Below are 16,426 nucleotides of genomic sequence, written 5' to 3'. Positions count from 1 at the left end.
TGTGCTGACTCCAGCGCCCAATACTTGCTAATACTCACTGTCCATCAGCCTCCAGTTCAGCAAGGGGTCATAGACAAAGGCTTCCAGCACGGCCATGACACTGTCCTTGTGTTCCCGAAGCACTTCCATCACTGTGTGGCACGTGATTCTGTAGTTGCCATCCAGACCGGTAACCTGCAGAAGGGCCAGAGCCACTCACCACAGAAATCACTGACACTGGCATCTTAAGGCCTAGCGACCAAAAGCAAGTCAGGAGCTTCTGTCACCCTCACTTAGGAAGCAGGTACAGGCCATTACTGATGTATCAGGCTGAGAATGTCTTCAGAGCAAGGGGTCAGGTCAGGACTGTGATTCATATGAAATAAGGTCTGGTGTGAAGAATGGTTAAGACTATCAAAGATTGATCATTTCTAACACAATGGAAAATACCAGGAAATGACTACAGAAATAACTCAGGCGTTTTGGGGAACTGATGAGATCTAACAAGCAAGTCTGTCTTCAGAGAGGGTCATAACTGTATTGGCCCCGTACCAAAGCAGCTTGTTCCCAATATCCACTCACCTCCATAGCATTGGTCAACATTCTTGTTAGTCTAAAAGGAATCTTCTCTGGGAATTTCTCTCTGGTCATAGCAACCTATAGGGTAATAAAGGGAAAAAACCCAAGTCCACTGGTTAGATAGTTTTCTTCAGCTAAAGCCAGGCGAAGGTGAATGGTTTTCCTTTGCATCACTAGCACCGATTTCAATTAGAGCACAGAAATGAAGTAGCTTGAGTTTAGTGAGGGGACTTGTCATAGAGATTTCAAAGATAACTAAAAAAATAAAAGAGAGAGGAAAAAAAAGAGAGGGAGAGAGAGAAAAGGGAGAGAAGAAGAAGAAAAAAGAAAAAGGCAAATGTGCATGATGCCCAGGCCTTTAAGCAGTAGGGGGTGTGGAGGATGAGGATTCTGCCACTCAAAGAGCGTGTGTGAACAGTGGCCCTTGCCCCAAGGAGGGTTAGAGTCCAACTATACTGAGTACCAAACAGCCTGGATTTCATTTCTTAGCTTGACTTTCTATTGCCTTGATAGGAGAGGCAGAGGTGAGGATAATGCATTTTGGGCTTAAATTTGCCTAAATGGTCAGAGGAGGGTGAAAAGTGGTCATCCGGGAAGGTGAGCTTTACGTGGTATTTTGGAACATGCGTTCACCTCAAAGCAGTCCCCAAAGTCAATGTGCAGGATCTTCCCACTCAGCCGGTCCAGCATTAGGTTGGATGGGTGTCTTTGAGAAATAGAAGAGAGACCAGGGAGGGGTCAAGAGAGCAGCACTGATGAATAAATCAACACGTATATGATACTCTAGGTCATGGGTTGGCAAACTACAGCCCTCAGGCCAAATCCAGTGCCCCCCCAGCTTTTGTAAATAAAGTTTTTACTGGAACACAGCCATGCTCACTTGTCTGTGTATTGTTTCAGGCTGCTTGTGTGCTACAACAGCAGAGATGAGTAGTTGTGACAGATCATATGGCCAGCAAAGCCTAAAGTATTTATTATCTGGCCCTTTACAGAAAAGTTTGCCGACCCCTGCTCTAGGCCTAAAATGAGGATTTATCTGTGTGAATCATAAGTTGCCCCCTGATACCATGATAATTTGCTTTCCCAAGGTCTTTGTTCACAAGATAAATCATTTCTGGCAGTGCTGGCATCTCAGAGTGACAAGGCTCTATCATTACTACTCAGCACCTACCACAGGGCCTCGTCTCCCTGAGCCCCTGGGCCAATCAGGCAGGATCATTTGGCTTTTGTTAGCAGGCATTCTGCTAGTTTTTTAAAAAAATAATTTATTATTTTTGTGGGATAAAATTATTTTTACTCTCAAAGAATTGCAGGAGACACGATCTCAGGAGAAAAAGAGTAGAGAACTAGTTTTTAAAAACGTTCTAGTGAGTCAATATCTGAATATTTCTAAACTACTTTTTCAGTCAGTACATTTGGGTGAAATTTATTATGCAGAAATATCAGGAGGTATATACTTTGGTTGGTTTCAATTACAGAAATAGAATTATTTATCTTAGCATAGTGATGATTGATAAATGTTTATTGAATCAATAAAATTGATCAGATTTAATATGGTTTTTAATATATTAAACCAACCTATGGAGAAAGTAGTACCCTTGAACTATGGTTTTTCTTCTCTTTAGTTTGATGTGTTGTTCTGTTGGCATGGATAATAAATAGGGGACTAAGGCTGATGCCGCAAAAGAGGCCTAAAGTACAAAATACAAATATTTACCAAATGCTCATAAATCTTACTGAAAAACAAAATGAAACCATTCAAGAAAACTACAACGGAGAAAGAAGACTAAAGAAACAAATTAAATTCACTCACCTATCTCCCAGGCCCAAAATATACCCAACCATGGACATGACTGCTAAGGAGCGGGTATAATTGGTTCTTCGGTCAAACCACACCTAGAACACAGGCACACGTGTAAACCAAGGCTCTGGAAACTTTAACTAGTTTCAACATAATTATACTCCAATCAGTTGTTTTCTTATATTCCATCAATAACCAGTTGGAACGTACAAGGGAATGAAGATCTCATTTACCATTACAACAATAATAATCTATGCTCAGAATAAACTTAATTAGAGATGTACAGACCTTAGATGAATAAAAAAATTAAACTTTGCCTAGGATTATAAAGACCTGAGTAAATGGAAACATCCACTTAAGGAAATTCACTTAAGATTGTAAAGATGTAATATCCTCCTGTATCATTTGATACAGTTAATATAATTCTAATAAAAATTCAGTGGCATTTTTTTGCAGGGGGGGTGGACTTGACAAAATGATCACAAAATTTATCTGGAAGAAAAAAAATGAAAATAGCCAACGAGAAGAGACTTGTATTAATAGTATGGTACTTGAGGAGCAGTAGGCAGAAAGATCAATGAAACAGAATAGAAGCCCCAGAAGGAAATCCAAGGACATAGCGGAATTCAGTGTAGAATAAAACCAGACTCTCTTACACAGTGGGGAAAAGAATGGACTGTTTGATAAATACTATGGTTTTGGGTAACCATCTTAAAAAAAGAAAATTTAAATCCTAATCAAATTCAAAACTGGGTTAAGGATTTAAATGTAAAAACAAATCTTATAATTAGTACAGGAAAATATATGTAAAAAGATATGTAATCTTGAGGTGAAGAGGGCCTTTCTAAATACAAAGCCAAAGGTAGAAACTTCAAAGAAAAGGATTAGAAATCTGTTAACTTCTAACTTTTAAAAATGTCTATATATCAAAAACAGAGCAAAACAAAAATGGCAAACCAAGAAACATACCATTAACAAAATAAAAAAAAAAACAGGAAATTTATAACATATATGAAAACGATTTAATATCCTTAATATATAAAGACCTCAAATATTCTCATAAGCAATGGGAGAAACATTAAACTACTAAATCTATATCTGCTAAATTGCATGGCTCACTCATTTAATTTTTGTTATAAAAGACTGCACATAACCAACAGCTAATCACAATAAAGACGAATCCACCAGGTGTGCACGAGCAAACGGGAAAGCCATTCCTGACAGGACTGGGTGTGCCGAAGGGCAGAGGTGTGCATTAAGAGGCGAATGTGCCATACCTCGGAGCTGGGGCTTTTCAGCCACAGCAGCTTGGCCAGGTCGTCCCCGGCTGTGTTATTGACAGCATGCTCAAACACCTCGACCTTCTGCATCAGGGTCAGGTGATCGTAGTCCGGAGCCATCTGCATCAGGACACAACCATTCTGAGAGAGCAGCCCAAAACAATCAGCTTAAACCCAGGAAGAAATAAGGCTCTGGGTCCAGACAGAGCTGGGTTCTAATACGACCACCTTGGCCAAAAGGAGAAGAAAACAAGAACGTTGCAAAAGGAAAAACAGAGTGGCTACTCTAACCTGATTTCCACAGGAACTGCCAGGGCCTAAGGGTAAAACATTAGGCCTCACCTCAGGACCAGCCTACTGGCGTGAATGAGGGTTTAAGGTTTTGGGTAGCAAGTAATTCTCTTTCTTATTACTTACACATTGACTAACCATTATTTTTCCATATGGTCAGTGCTCTGCATACCTCTGGCTTTTGGAAGATATTACGTTGTCTGATAAATAACACTGTCCAGTCTCACCTAGGATGATGAAAACCTAATTTCTATGCTTTAGGGTCCTGTTTCTTGGAGAAGGTTATCTGCTTTAGGACTCACTTCATTGAACCTGCTTCAATAGCTAATTTCTTCAAATAGAATTTTCAGTGATGCACATATATAGAAGAAGGAGAAAGTAGCTTTGTAGAGATTCCCCGACTTGTGAGTTTTGCCTCTAAGACATTAGAGGGTTGGGTTTGGCAGCCTCAACACATACCCGCAACATGATGCGATGCTCAATGTTGAGAAGGATCTTCTTTTTCTCCCTGTAGTCCCGGATGAGAGCATGCAGAGTGTCACAGTGGGGGACCCAGCCGATGAGGCCCGAGTTAGTTGATAACGGGATGACAGCATATCTCTGGATGCTGGCACCCACAGGAAAGCATGGTTATTGTATGGTAAACAGAGTACACCTTTGACCTGCTCATGACACATGCAAACTAGTTTTAATGAATTCCCCCGCACAGAGCTATCGTGAGGTGTGTAATGAGGGACCTTTTGTGAAGGATAAAGCATCAGGTAAAGTCAGGGCACTGATGGAATGAAAGCAACATCAGTCCTCTCAACCTCCTTAAGAAACTCATTGCTTTGGGGGAGTAATCCAGTGATTATTTCTAAGCCTAAAATAATCTCTCAGCTTAATATTAATGTTCTTAACAGAAAGAGAAGAGAGTACTGAGGATAGGAAAGGTTTGACTAGGCTGTAATCCCATGAGGGGCAAAACACATCAAATTTGCAGACTCTCCAGTCTAATGGTCACCAACTGTCCCATTGTGGATCCTCTGGAGGTTGTTAAAAGCATTTCAAGTCCATGAGAGTACCCTAAAAATATGGAGAATTTTTCTCCTTGTTTGACGCCTTGGCTATTGATGACTTCCTGTTGGGTACATAATTTTATAACTTATTTTGTAAACGTACACGACTACATGGGAGAGATGTAAGAAAAAACTAGAAGACTTCTCAAATCATTGCTGTTATCATGGCATCCTGAATACCTGAGGTTTTTCCGAAGAGATGTTGGGTCATTGGCCAAAAGAGTGTTAACCAGGCCAAAGAGCTGCATCACTCGTTCGTCCTGTCGTAGATCTTCATGGCCCTTCAGGAGGAAAACAAACTCATGCCCGTTGCTGCCTGTAAGGAATGGTGGGAGCAATTGGTGTGGGTCAGAGGGTCTCACACCTGTTAGTTGGCAGACCACCACTGTATTCACAAGATCTTGCAGACTGCATATACCTTCCCTGTCACACTTTCCTTACAAACAGAAAAAAACACTCCCCCTTGAATTGATGAAAGAATGGTACTGCTTTTGATGGTCCCCCAATGAGATGCTGTTCAAGTGAAAAACAAATAAAATGAAAAAAAGGTCTGTCTTTAAGGACCAGGAATGGTTCTGCATAGAGATGGTCATTCTATAGGTTCCCCTCCCCATCTCATTCTCTGCCCTTCTCTTTCCTGAGAAGCCTGACCCCTAGAGACCGTATCACCTAGGCTCCCAGTTGGGCCTGGCCAATGGGGGCACTGGCAGGAGGTCAGAGGGTGGGAAGAGGGGGAAGTCAGGGCCTTTGCCCCTGACAAACAGCCAGGCTACAGTTCTAGGAGTAACTGTGTCCCTCTACCTAGGCTACAGCACTGATGGATAGCCTCTCCAGGTTACAAGCCCCTGATGGGCTCCCTGCCCTGGCAGGTCTGGAGGGTGGGGGTGAGTAATAGCTTCTCACTGCTGGCTCTCTTAACCCTGCTCACACCTTTGCAAACCATTCCTTCATTAAAATCTCTTTAATTAAATGCAGCTGAGAACCTGACTAACCAACGTTTTAGAAGATGCCAGCCCAAGGACAGACAATCACCTATGGACCACAATTAATTGGTGCTGGTGAATAATCACTGCATTTAAAAAAAAATGAGCCATTATTAAAGGCGAGAGCACTTAAAGTGCCACCAGAGGACTCAGGCCTCCTGAAACTATCCTAGATAGGTAACAAACCTCACTGCAAGAATTCACTTCTCCTTAAGTTTGTTCATTTTACACAATCATTTCCCACAAAGAGAGGCTGTGATGATAAAAAAGAACAATCAAGAGCCCAGAAGCCCCTCCTTCAATGTAGCCTGTCAGCCTTCACACCTGCGTCCAGATGCCTCCTTGTTGGCCACATCAGTTCCCCAACAGCTGCCTACCACTAGTTCCCCCTGCTGCGTGCCTTTACAATTCTCTTCCGCTTGTTCTTGTGCAGGATTGTTAGGCTTCACTTAAACAAGCACAATTCTACGAATAAACTAGGAGTACCAAGGAGGATGTAACAAGGAGAAATCCACTTGTCCTCTATTCCTTTCTTGATAAACACGGGAGAGATGGAGCATATAAAAGATTTGCAGTGTGAATAGCAAGCAGTAACTTCAGAGTAGGGGAGGGGGTTCACCCAGGGTAGGAGGGAGACACAGGTGGTGGAAGTGCACAATGGTCCTTACCCATAAGTGTCAACTTCCGGGGCCTCTGCTTGGATGTGATGACTTGCAAAGACGGTGCTATGGACTGAATGCGAATGATCGGCTGGTTGGGGTCATAGGTTCCTGGCACAGCCAATTCGAGGTCCCGGCACATCAAAAGTTTTGGGGAAACATATTGCAGCTCTAAGGATGTGAGCTGTGAATAATTACCACAGGGTTTAGTTTTCTGCTTCCAGGGAGGAATTTAAATGCATTCTAAGTGTTTTTCAATGGATCGCTAATAGCAATGACTTGTCCTAAAGTCCACACATAGAAGTGAAACCAGGTACTTGGGCATGAGAGTTAGAACGGTCACAGATAGTACAACAGAAAGGACGATAATGACAGTCAACCCCGCTACAACCTGAAGATCCTACCTGAGGCAGCTGCTTTGAGATTCGTCTGAACACATGATAATAGAGGTCCCAGGCTTGAGTGAGATCCTTGACATTCCCTGATTTCATATACTTCCTGCACCACTCTTGGGCCTCCATTAAATCTCGACCATACGCCTGAGAGGGAAAGGAGGGGAAATATGCAAATTGTCAAGGTGTCGACTAAGCCTCAGGGCTAAATCCCCTGAGCATGCAGAACCCCTCAGGAGCACACTATGGCTAGAAGGCATCTGCACGGATTGCTTAGCAAGGGAAGCTTTGCAGCTCCCCAGTCCTGAAGCTCCCAATCCTAGGATGGACTGTTAAGTAAAGTAAGGTTAGAGGAGAGATGAAATGACCTTAGGAGGAGACTTGTGGTTTTCCAGTTAAAATTTTGGGAATGTTCTTGTAAGTTAAAGACAATTAAATTTCTAGTGTTTTTATATCCTGTGATCTCCACCAGAGTACATTTTATTCAAGTCAGTAGAAAGGCTAGAGGGAAAGGAGTCTGATAAAGGTTTTGGGTCACGTCATTTCATGCTTTTTTATCTGATACCTGGTTAAAGGATGTTTCCTTCAGAGTCTGGGGTCCCCGTTCCATCATAGCATGCAGGGGCTCCAGCACCTCAAACATGCCTTTCACATTCCTCTCCCCAAAGTACAAACGCGACGCTTCCTCCAGGCCTTCATGCCACATCTCATGCCAGAGGATGGCCACTCGGATCAGCTCCTCACTCACCTGGATCAAAGAGGGGAAGGAGAGAAGCACCAAGGATAAGCTAAACTCAGAAAGGCCTGGCCTGGAGAAATAGGAGGTATTCTTTCTGGCAGCCAGAAGGACTATGCAGCACTGTCGTGAGGAAGAAAAAACAATCTCACTCAAGACCTCTGGCTAGGTGACCAGGGCCAGTGACTCACCATCATGGCCTGCTGGACCAGGGTGTTACTGTGCTCACACATGTTCTTCAGAATCTTGTTGGCTGCGTTGTGACGGGCTGTGGTGGTGGACTTAGAAGCCACAGTCAAGGGGTAGATGAGGGCCTGAGGCAAATACAGAAGCAACATTTGCAAACAGATGTGTGAAAGGAGCCTGACTAACTTTAAGGTGGATGTGAAAATAAATGGTAAGTATGCTACTGATACTCATTGAGGCTACCCAATCTCGGGGGAAGCTCTTTGTTTTCAGGAAGACCCCTGGGCCACTGGGACTGCCACTGGGCAGACCCTTCCAGGGGCAGGACAGGATCCGTGGCTCCCAGTTCCTGCACTTGTGTCTCTAGAGCAGCTTTAGGAAAGGCTGAGCACCAAATCAGAAGGTCAGTTATTAGATGAGAAACTGCCCAGGGTCTCCACATACCTGGGGGTGGTACCGACCAATGTCTGTGAGAAGCTGGTGAATGAGACGTCCCACCAAGGGCCTCGGTGTATCAATTCTTGCAATGAGCTGAGGTATAACCTAGCATACAAAAAGATACAGTAAGCAACATATGAGACAAGCAAACAACTCCAGTTGTTCTTCTGGGCAACAACCAGGTCTTACAACTTGTTTTGGTAGATGCTGTTAGGCTCTGAAATGGTTAATTCCCTTTAGTTCTCTAAAAGAAACTAGAGAAAATATGAAGTCTTGACCTTGGGACCGATTCGTACTTCCTTACCTTACCTTCCTTACCTTACAATGCATGCTGCCTTGCTACACTGAACACTGATTCCAAGAGGAGACAGAGGAGGAAGGAGATCTGACCCACCCTTACCTGTAACCAAGTGTCAATCTGGATCGCTTTCACCCCTTCCACTAAGGCTTCATTTACATCTGGCCAGTGGCCATAATCAAACCATAAGGTGAGGACTCTGGAAAAGAAAAATGAAAAAGTCACAGAAAATTTAGTTTCCCAGCATTTGTCTATTTGTTTTTCATCTTTAAGACTCTTGAGTAGAACTGGCAGGGCCTCAAATCAGTGGCTCTCCAATGTTTGGTATTGGGACCACTTGGGAGTGAGTGGGTGGTGATGGCCAGCACTTGACGAATATGAGGAGAGGGTCATCCCAAGTGAATGATTATTTCATTCCAGATAATGTAGAGGACCACAGTATTAGCTCAGAAATCTAAGATGAACCCAAGGATAATCCTTGCACACACAGAGACACCTGTAGAACAGTGGTAACAGGGTAAACCTGGGACTTAGCTGGCCAAAGATCCCAAAAAAGGAGGAAGCCACCCTTATCACCTGTGGCCTCTGGACTGGCTGGTCTATGCCATTCAGGCCTCTCAGAGTTGCTTCTAAAAGATGAAGGGATTTCACTAATACTGCAAGAAGCAGATGGGCTTCTTCCTCCCTACATAACAAACCACACGTGGAGAGTCCTCAGGCCACTTCTCCTTAATCTTTGCAAATGTCACCCACACAGGTGGGGCCTGCTTGGCTGTTCCTCTTGGCTGTACTCATCAGGTGGGGGGAAGGCAAAGAGGACTGGATGTGTAACTTCTGTGTGCTGCCTACCCAGGGGTTCTACCACCTTTCCTGATACCTGAGCGTATCCTGGAGGTTGTTGCCTCGTGACAGCGAGATAGAACGGAAGAAGCCCTGGACAGCAGGGACAGTGTACATCAAGAGGGTTTTGGACAAATCCTGTTGGAACACACATGTGTTAATGACACTCTTGCCTTAGCTTTCTCATCTGTAAAACACGCATAATAGGATACTAACAGTACCTACCTCAAAGAGTGGTTAGGAGGATTAAATCAGTTAATGCATGAAAAGTCTTTGGATTAGCGCCTAGCACATGGTGAACACTCAGTAAATGGCAATTGTGTCATAACTGTTATTATCTTGGGCTAACAGTGGCAGGAGGAGGTGGGGCTGAAGCTCTGAACATGCTGATCTCTGGGCCTGCCAATTGCCCCCGTGAAGTCTAAACTGACAGCTCAAGGGCAGGGGGTGGGAGGGAAGAGGGAGGAGAAAAGGCAGAGGATGGGTCCCGCCAGGCTCTGTCCTCCGAGTGGACCTGCAGATGTGCATGGCCACACAAACACACAGGTGCAGGGCCTTAGGAGAATAAGCTCATTCTTGTGGGAAGCGTGACAAGGAACTCATTCTTCAGCTTAGGGCTATGTCAGCTCCCTAAACACAAATATATGCACAAAAGCACTGTCTCAAACAACGCGGGACAGCAAATAAACCACATTTTCTAGCTTGATCTGGCAATTCAGAGTGAAGCTCAGGTTCCTTTGAGCTTAACAACCACTCCATTCCTCAGAATGCCTGGTGACTGGGTCAGTCCTCAGTGGAGGAGGAAGGAAATGGTACCTCAGTGACCTTCTTCTGCAGAGGAGATGGGGTAGGGCTGTTCTCGGTGCTCTCGGCCTCGCTCTCACTGTTGCTGCCCTCAGTGCTGGTGGCAGTGGCGGTGGCAGTGGCTGCTGTGGTGGCAGCAGTGGCCGCATTGGTGATGTTGGCCCCACTGGTGTGACGCAGCTTCTTCTTCTCATCACGGGCTTGGTTCTGATGTTTGTAGTGTAGCACAGCTTCGAAGTTCATCACTGCCCATGCATGCCAGGCCTGGGTGGGGCAAGAGTGGAAGACAGACAACGTGGCTGTGAACAAGAGCAGTGGGAGGAGGCTCGGGCATCAGGGGCTCAGAGGAGCGTGAGGCCAAAGGTGAGGAAGAGTGCTGACAGCCCTTTCCTCTCAGTGGTCAGTAGAGCAAAACTCCACTTCCACAAAACACTATGGAATGGGCATTTTACTGAAGTCAACAGGATTCATGCATTTTGTGGCAAGCTTACTGTATCAGGGGCTGCAGTGAATGCTGTGGGGGAGGGGCACAAGAGGGGCAAGCTATGGTTCTTGCCTCAGGGACCTTCTAATCTAATAGGGGAGCTCACTCACAAACCTAAAGACTGGCAGATTGTGAGCAGGGCAGTAGGACACAGACAGTGGGAATACCAGGATGGGGATGGGGAACACTTCACAGAGAGGAGAGATTTGGGGGTAGGTCTTGAAGAGCAGGTTTTGATGGGCAAGGAGGGGACAAGAGAGGGCAGCAGTGAGGACTTCCTGGTAGGGGAAGAACAAGGAGAAAGATGCGAGTTGGGCAAGCATAGGGCGGTTCATAGGAAACAAACGAATCTGATTGAAGCTTAGGGTACATGCAGGAGAGCACTGACGGGGAAGACTAGCAAAATGGCAGGGTCAGATTATGAGGGGGCTGGCATAGTAGGCAAAGGAGGTCCCATTTCATTCTGTAGGAAACAGAGCTTTACTGGGTTTTGAAGATTCCTTTGGCAGCAGTGTATAAACCAGATTACTCAAGAGAGCAGAGGTCCAGAGGAGTGAAGGTAAAGTCTTAACTAGGTTATATGACAGTGGGAAGGAATGCATCAAGAGCACAGCAGCACTACGGAGGGTGAATCTTGGTCATCGTCTAGCCCTCACACCTGGCCCATGGCCTGTCAGAGAGCTAGCGCCCAATGACTATTTGCTGGAAGAAGCCTTCGGTTCTTATTTGGATAAAGGAGGAACTATTCACACCTCTGAGGTTTTGAGCTGCAGCGACGCTATGGCATCACTGGTAGAGACAGCATGAGGCAGAGTTTCATTTGGGGTCCTGTAAATTTGCAGTGATAGTAGGACATTAAATAATCCACTCATAGTTGGAATTTCTGGATAATCAGGAAATTCCTTTGCATCCCTTGCTCAAAACCTTTCTTTAACATAAATGTGTCCCTTTCCCCACCTAAGCCTTAGGGTAGATTGATCAGAACTGACCTTCATTTGATGAGTAAGAATTCTACAATGACCCAGGTTCGGTTTTCACATACCTTCATTTCTTTAAAAAAAATACTTCCTGTCTATCTGCCATATGCTAGGCAGAGCTGAGGGACATGGTAAACAAGACAGAAACAGCCCCTGCACGCACACAGGACTATACCATTGACGGTAGAAAACAACATAAACCCAAAAGGACTCACACTAGGAAAAAATTAAAACTGAAATTCCTGGTACCAGTTTTTTTTTCTTATGATTTGTTTCTTTCCTAAAAGTTGAATGAAGAAAAGTAATCTGGTTAGGAGACAGTTCTAATTAGCAAGGTTCCAGCTAATCAAGGGTTTACTGGATTTATTTTTCCAGCCTCGGACCAAAGCTATCCTATAGAGAATCATTATTGTTGCTCTCATGAAATGGGCATTTTTCAGATCAGAATGAAGCATGCTTAAACCAGGATAAGATTTTTATTGTAGATGCTTCTGTGGTCTTTAGATGCAAGTTTGTTCCCAGAGGGATTAATTCACAAAGTATTTGGAAGTTAAGGAGATAATGGAAAGAAATCAATGACACTGCCATACCAAGCAACTATTACCAAGAGGCCCCTCAGAAAAGACATAAAAAAATGAGAATGTGTGCTCTCACCAAAGATGTATACTTCTAAGGATCACTCCTCTACCAGTCAATCACATCTTTTATACATTTTCTAATTCTGTTTATCTTCTTGAAAAATTTCCTCTGACATAACAGGATGTTACCCAGAGCTTTCCAATAAAAACAGAGAAAGTTAAGTTCTTAGATGAGGAGCAGGCAGGGATGGAAATCAGAAAGACGCTGGGAAGGAACAGATGACCCAAGGGAAGATAAAATTCCAGAGATTAACCATATGTCCAGATGCTCCTAGGAAAATAAGCAGCTAAGAGTCTATAAGACAACAGCATTCCTCAGTGCCACACACATAACAATGGTGTAATAAATTACTTCTCCGATAAAAGAATCTATCAATCTTTCGGTATCAGTTAAACTTGTAAGGAGCCTCTGACAGACTAGCTCCTTGCACTCAAAGAAGCAAATTCACAGGATCCGACCAGTGCCACCAGGGCTTTGCTATGAACCACAACTGCGCAGGAGCGCCCTGCCAGGCTGCAGACACCTGCCGCCATCTCTGCCTTACCTTGTACCAGCTGCGGTCGTGCTCCGTGGCGGCGCTGTAGTACTGCAGGACTTTGGGGATGGTGCTCTCGTTGATGCCCTGTAGGTTCAGCTGCCACTCCCCGAGTTTCAGGAAACACCTGAAAACAGAGAAGCAAGCCCCCATGTGGCTTCCTTCCCAAACAGCCCTCCCAAGGAGAATGATGAATCATTAGGAGAGCACGGAAGCCTTTCTGATGTTAATGCTTGCCCTCAGGAAGCAACGTGATGGAACTACTAGAATTCTCAATCACATGGAATGAAAGATACGGGCTTTTGGGATAAATTTTTACAGTATTCTCTCTTCTCCTTGATCTTTGTCTTTCAATGCTAGCAGAAACCAGGTACCTGGTCCTGGGAGGTCTGTATGGACCTATCTATCCCAAATCCAATTTTTGTGGGTGAGAGCTGAGAGAGTAATTTTTCTTGTTGACTGCTATATGGCTTCTCCCTTACTTTTCCCTTCTTCTCCATTCGTTATAATGGCAATGTTAATAGCTATCACTTACTGATTGCTGCTCTATTCCAAGTACTGCTCTGAAAGCTTGACATTGTATTCTTTCTATTAATCCTCAAACCAGTTCATAGCACCCTCAGAAATAGGGACTCTCACTATCCCCCCACCCTTTTTTTTGGTGAGGAAGATTGGCCCTGAGCTAACATCTGTTGCTAATCTTCCTCTTTTTGCTTGAGGAAGATTGTCGCTGAGCTAACATCTGTGCCAATCTTCCTCTACTTTGTATATGGGATGCCGCCACAGCATGGCTTGATGAGCAGTGTGTAGGTCCGCACTCAGGATCCGAACCTGCAGACCCTGGGCCACTGAAGTGGACTGGGTGAACTTAACCATTACGCCACCAGGCCGGTTCCCCAACTATTCCCTTTTTATCTGATGAGGAAACTGAGTCACTGAGAGGTTAAGTAACTTATCTAAAGTCACACATCAATTAGCAGTACATCTGGCATTTGAAAACTCTAAAGCCAGACACCAGGAGGAGAACAGCTCATGGGTGCTCTTGGGCTGCTGAATCCTGGGAAAAGAAGTGGCAGAGACTTTGGAGTGGCACGGTTTGATGGCTGCCTGGGATCCCTACAGGAAGGGTGAGAGAGCTATAAGCCACTGGCTGCCCAAGGAACCTTGACCATTCCCCTTGCTGCAGAGGTTGCTGCCATGGCAGGGATAGAATGTGACTGGCCCTGGCCAGTGGGAACCTCACCGGGCCATGAGCTTGTGCAGCTCTTGCTTGTGCTGCTGGTCCTCAGTAGCAATGGCGTGCTGGGCCTGCTGCTGCATGGTCTGAACAAAGTGCTGCATGTGCTGGAAGGCATCGATCTGTAGTAGGACAAATGCACAGGGAGCACTTGGCACGTGGCCCAACCTCAGGGGAAAGAAACCACTGTTCATCTAACAGGCATGTGAACCAACCCTTCTCTAAACAGAACACCCAAGAACACACGGTGAGGACCCTGCAGGATAGAGGACCAGGGTGTGATGCTGGGAGATGGCTGGGCTTTTCAAGAAGATTCATATTTTTTCAACTCAAGTCTCAGCTCTCCTTTGACAACTGTAATTACTAGTTTAATAAGCCTTGGAAAAGCTACTTGCCTGGCTACCCCCAAATAACAATTCATACGAAGTAACCTGAAACAACTGCTTACTTTACTATCAACACATTGCCGTGGGGGAAATTAGGCTTATGGGAAATTGTTTCAGGCTAGTAAAACTTGAGTATTTGTTTAAAACACTATGGTACCTTGGACACTGCAGCATAGCAAAAACTACAGTTTAAAAAATCTAATAGAACTCTTAGTATCCAAATAAGAACCCAGAGATGGGTGAAGCCCCCTCACACATCCAAGTGGAAATGGGAGACGTCACTAGCTAAGCAGACATCTAGTTGAATAGGGTGGCTTAGGAGCAAAATCTTCAGAGCATCCTCAAGCAGGTAGATATATTTACACTATGGGATTTTATACAAAGTAAGCAGAAGGCATTTCGGTTGGGAAGAGTAGAGACATAGGGTCAGAGATCTGGGAGTAAGTTACAAGACATTTGTCTAAGCCAGCCACATCCAGACACACCAGTATCTTGAAACGGAGTCTGCACTATTTTCAACGGGCTTTAAGGATGGAAGACAGATAAAGCATACAAACATCAAAAGCTCAAATGGAAAAAATGGTGAACTCTAACTCCAACAACACTGGATGGGAAACGGATGTGAGAGAATACGAAAAAGAGGCTAAGTGTTCTTTGCTGCAGAAAAGGAGGGAAAAAAATCAACACTTCAAATGAGTTCAGAACAGTCTCCTTACAGTAAATCATATAAGAGTCTTTTTTTTTTTTTTTTTTTTTAACAGGAATATGTCAGTGATGATGGCCTTGAAGGAAAATGAAACTCCCTGGTTTTGGGGGCCAGGACCAACCTCAACTACTTTTCCACATAAGGAATTAATTGGCACTAAGAAAAAGGGCTTGACCCAGAGCCAGAATGATGTGACAAACAATTTATCAGGCAGCTAATCCGTGTATGAGGACAGGGCAGACACAAAGATTTCCCCACAGTTATTAACAGGACACCTCTCTGCCTCAGACATCTGCCTTCACAGAATCCTGCTATTCACCACTGGCTTTGTAAAATGAACTACATTAGCATCCTACACCTGGGAAGTGATATATGTTCCTTTAATTTTTCTTCTATGAGAACTACACTGACCAGACTTAAATCTGATTAGAAAGAAAAAGAAGAACTGAGCAGTAATAAAAAGATCAATCACTAAACAGGTGACTGACAACCCCAGGTGATTTGTGTGCACGTCACACAGGTGAGGATGGAACCAGGGGCTCTGATGCCGGGTGCTTCCAGAGCCTGCAAGCCATGTGCCACTGACAGTCCAGAAAAGCATTTAAACTCTTTTCGAGAGACTCAATAACATGCTGAACAAAAAATAAATGGCCCAAACCAGGGAGGCTGGGTATTAGTTTCAATCCAAAGCCCGCTACTAAGTTTGGTAAGTTTACCCAGCAGGGGACAATCTACCTTCCTACTCTCTGGCACGGAGGCGACTTATTTTCAAGGAATTGAAAATGTTCTGTTAAAAACTCCTTTTCTCCATCCCTAGTAAGTGAGGAGGGGAAAAAATGATTGTTTCTTCTTATAGATGCAGGACTGGTCCCTTGTGGAAGCGGCTTCTCTCAGGCCTGGAGTTTAAGCTGGGCATAGTAGTCCTGGGTCCTGATGGCCTGGGTGGTTGGTGGGCAAGAACGATGTTCTTGACTTAGTGAAATTTCACAGAAGGACCAGCCTGTCTCTAGATTCTGTGAAGTGTTTCAGTCTAAGAAAACACTGCCTGATGCCTTCCTGCTGAATAGGGTCTGCTTTTCTCACAGAACTTTCATCTGCCTTACGCAAGGCAGAGAGTACAATCCTTGTTTATAGTGGA

General features: G+C 44.5%; 1 protein-coding gene across 5 annotated transcripts in view; it reads right to left on the bottom strand.

The window, feature by feature from the left end:
- The window catches only part of MTOR (mechanistic target of rapamycin kinase), a 119,422-nt gene that overhangs the window by 7,800 nt on the left and 95,196 nt on the right, over positions 1 to 16,426 (bottom strand). For all 5 annotated transcript variants that reach the window (XM_046660389.1, XM_046660391.1, XM_046660390.1 and 2 more), the window contains 17 exons: positions 14,203 to 14,318; positions 12,969 to 13,086; positions 10,337 to 10,588; positions 9,558 to 9,658; positions 8,783 to 8,879; positions 8,389 to 8,487; positions 7,950 to 8,072; positions 7,588 to 7,770; positions 7,035 to 7,169; positions 6,640 to 6,814; positions 5,169 to 5,304; positions 4,390 to 4,537; positions 3,637 to 3,759; positions 2,372 to 2,454; positions 1,192 to 1,264; positions 562 to 636; positions 39 to 174 (listed from right to left, as the gene is read on the bottom strand). In XM_046660389.1, the coding sequence (XP_046516345.1) occupies positions 39 to 174; positions 562 to 636; positions 1,192 to 1,264; positions 2,372 to 2,454; positions 3,637 to 3,759; positions 4,390 to 4,537; positions 5,169 to 5,304; positions 6,640 to 6,814; positions 7,035 to 7,169; positions 7,588 to 7,770; positions 7,950 to 8,072; positions 8,389 to 8,487; positions 8,783 to 8,879; positions 9,558 to 9,658; positions 10,337 to 10,588; positions 12,969 to 13,086; positions 14,203 to 14,318 (2,173 nt within the window). The remainder of the gene's footprint in view (positions 1 to 38; positions 175 to 561; positions 637 to 1,191; positions 1,265 to 2,371; positions 2,455 to 3,636; positions 3,760 to 4,389; positions 4,538 to 5,168; positions 5,305 to 6,639; positions 6,815 to 7,034; positions 7,170 to 7,587; positions 7,771 to 7,949; positions 8,073 to 8,388; positions 8,488 to 8,782; positions 8,880 to 9,557; positions 9,659 to 10,336; positions 10,589 to 12,968; positions 13,087 to 14,202; positions 14,319 to 16,426) is intronic.

This window comes from Equus quagga, chromosome 5 (assembly GCF_021613505.1).
Source record: "Equus quagga isolate Etosha38 chromosome 5, UCLA_HA_Equagga_1.0, whole genome shotgun sequence".
NCBI lineage: Eukaryota > Metazoa > Chordata > Mammalia > Perissodactyla > Equidae > Equus > Equus quagga.
The sequence above is the reverse complement of the archived record's forward strand: the minus strand, read 5'-3'. Positions and strand labels throughout refer to the sequence as shown.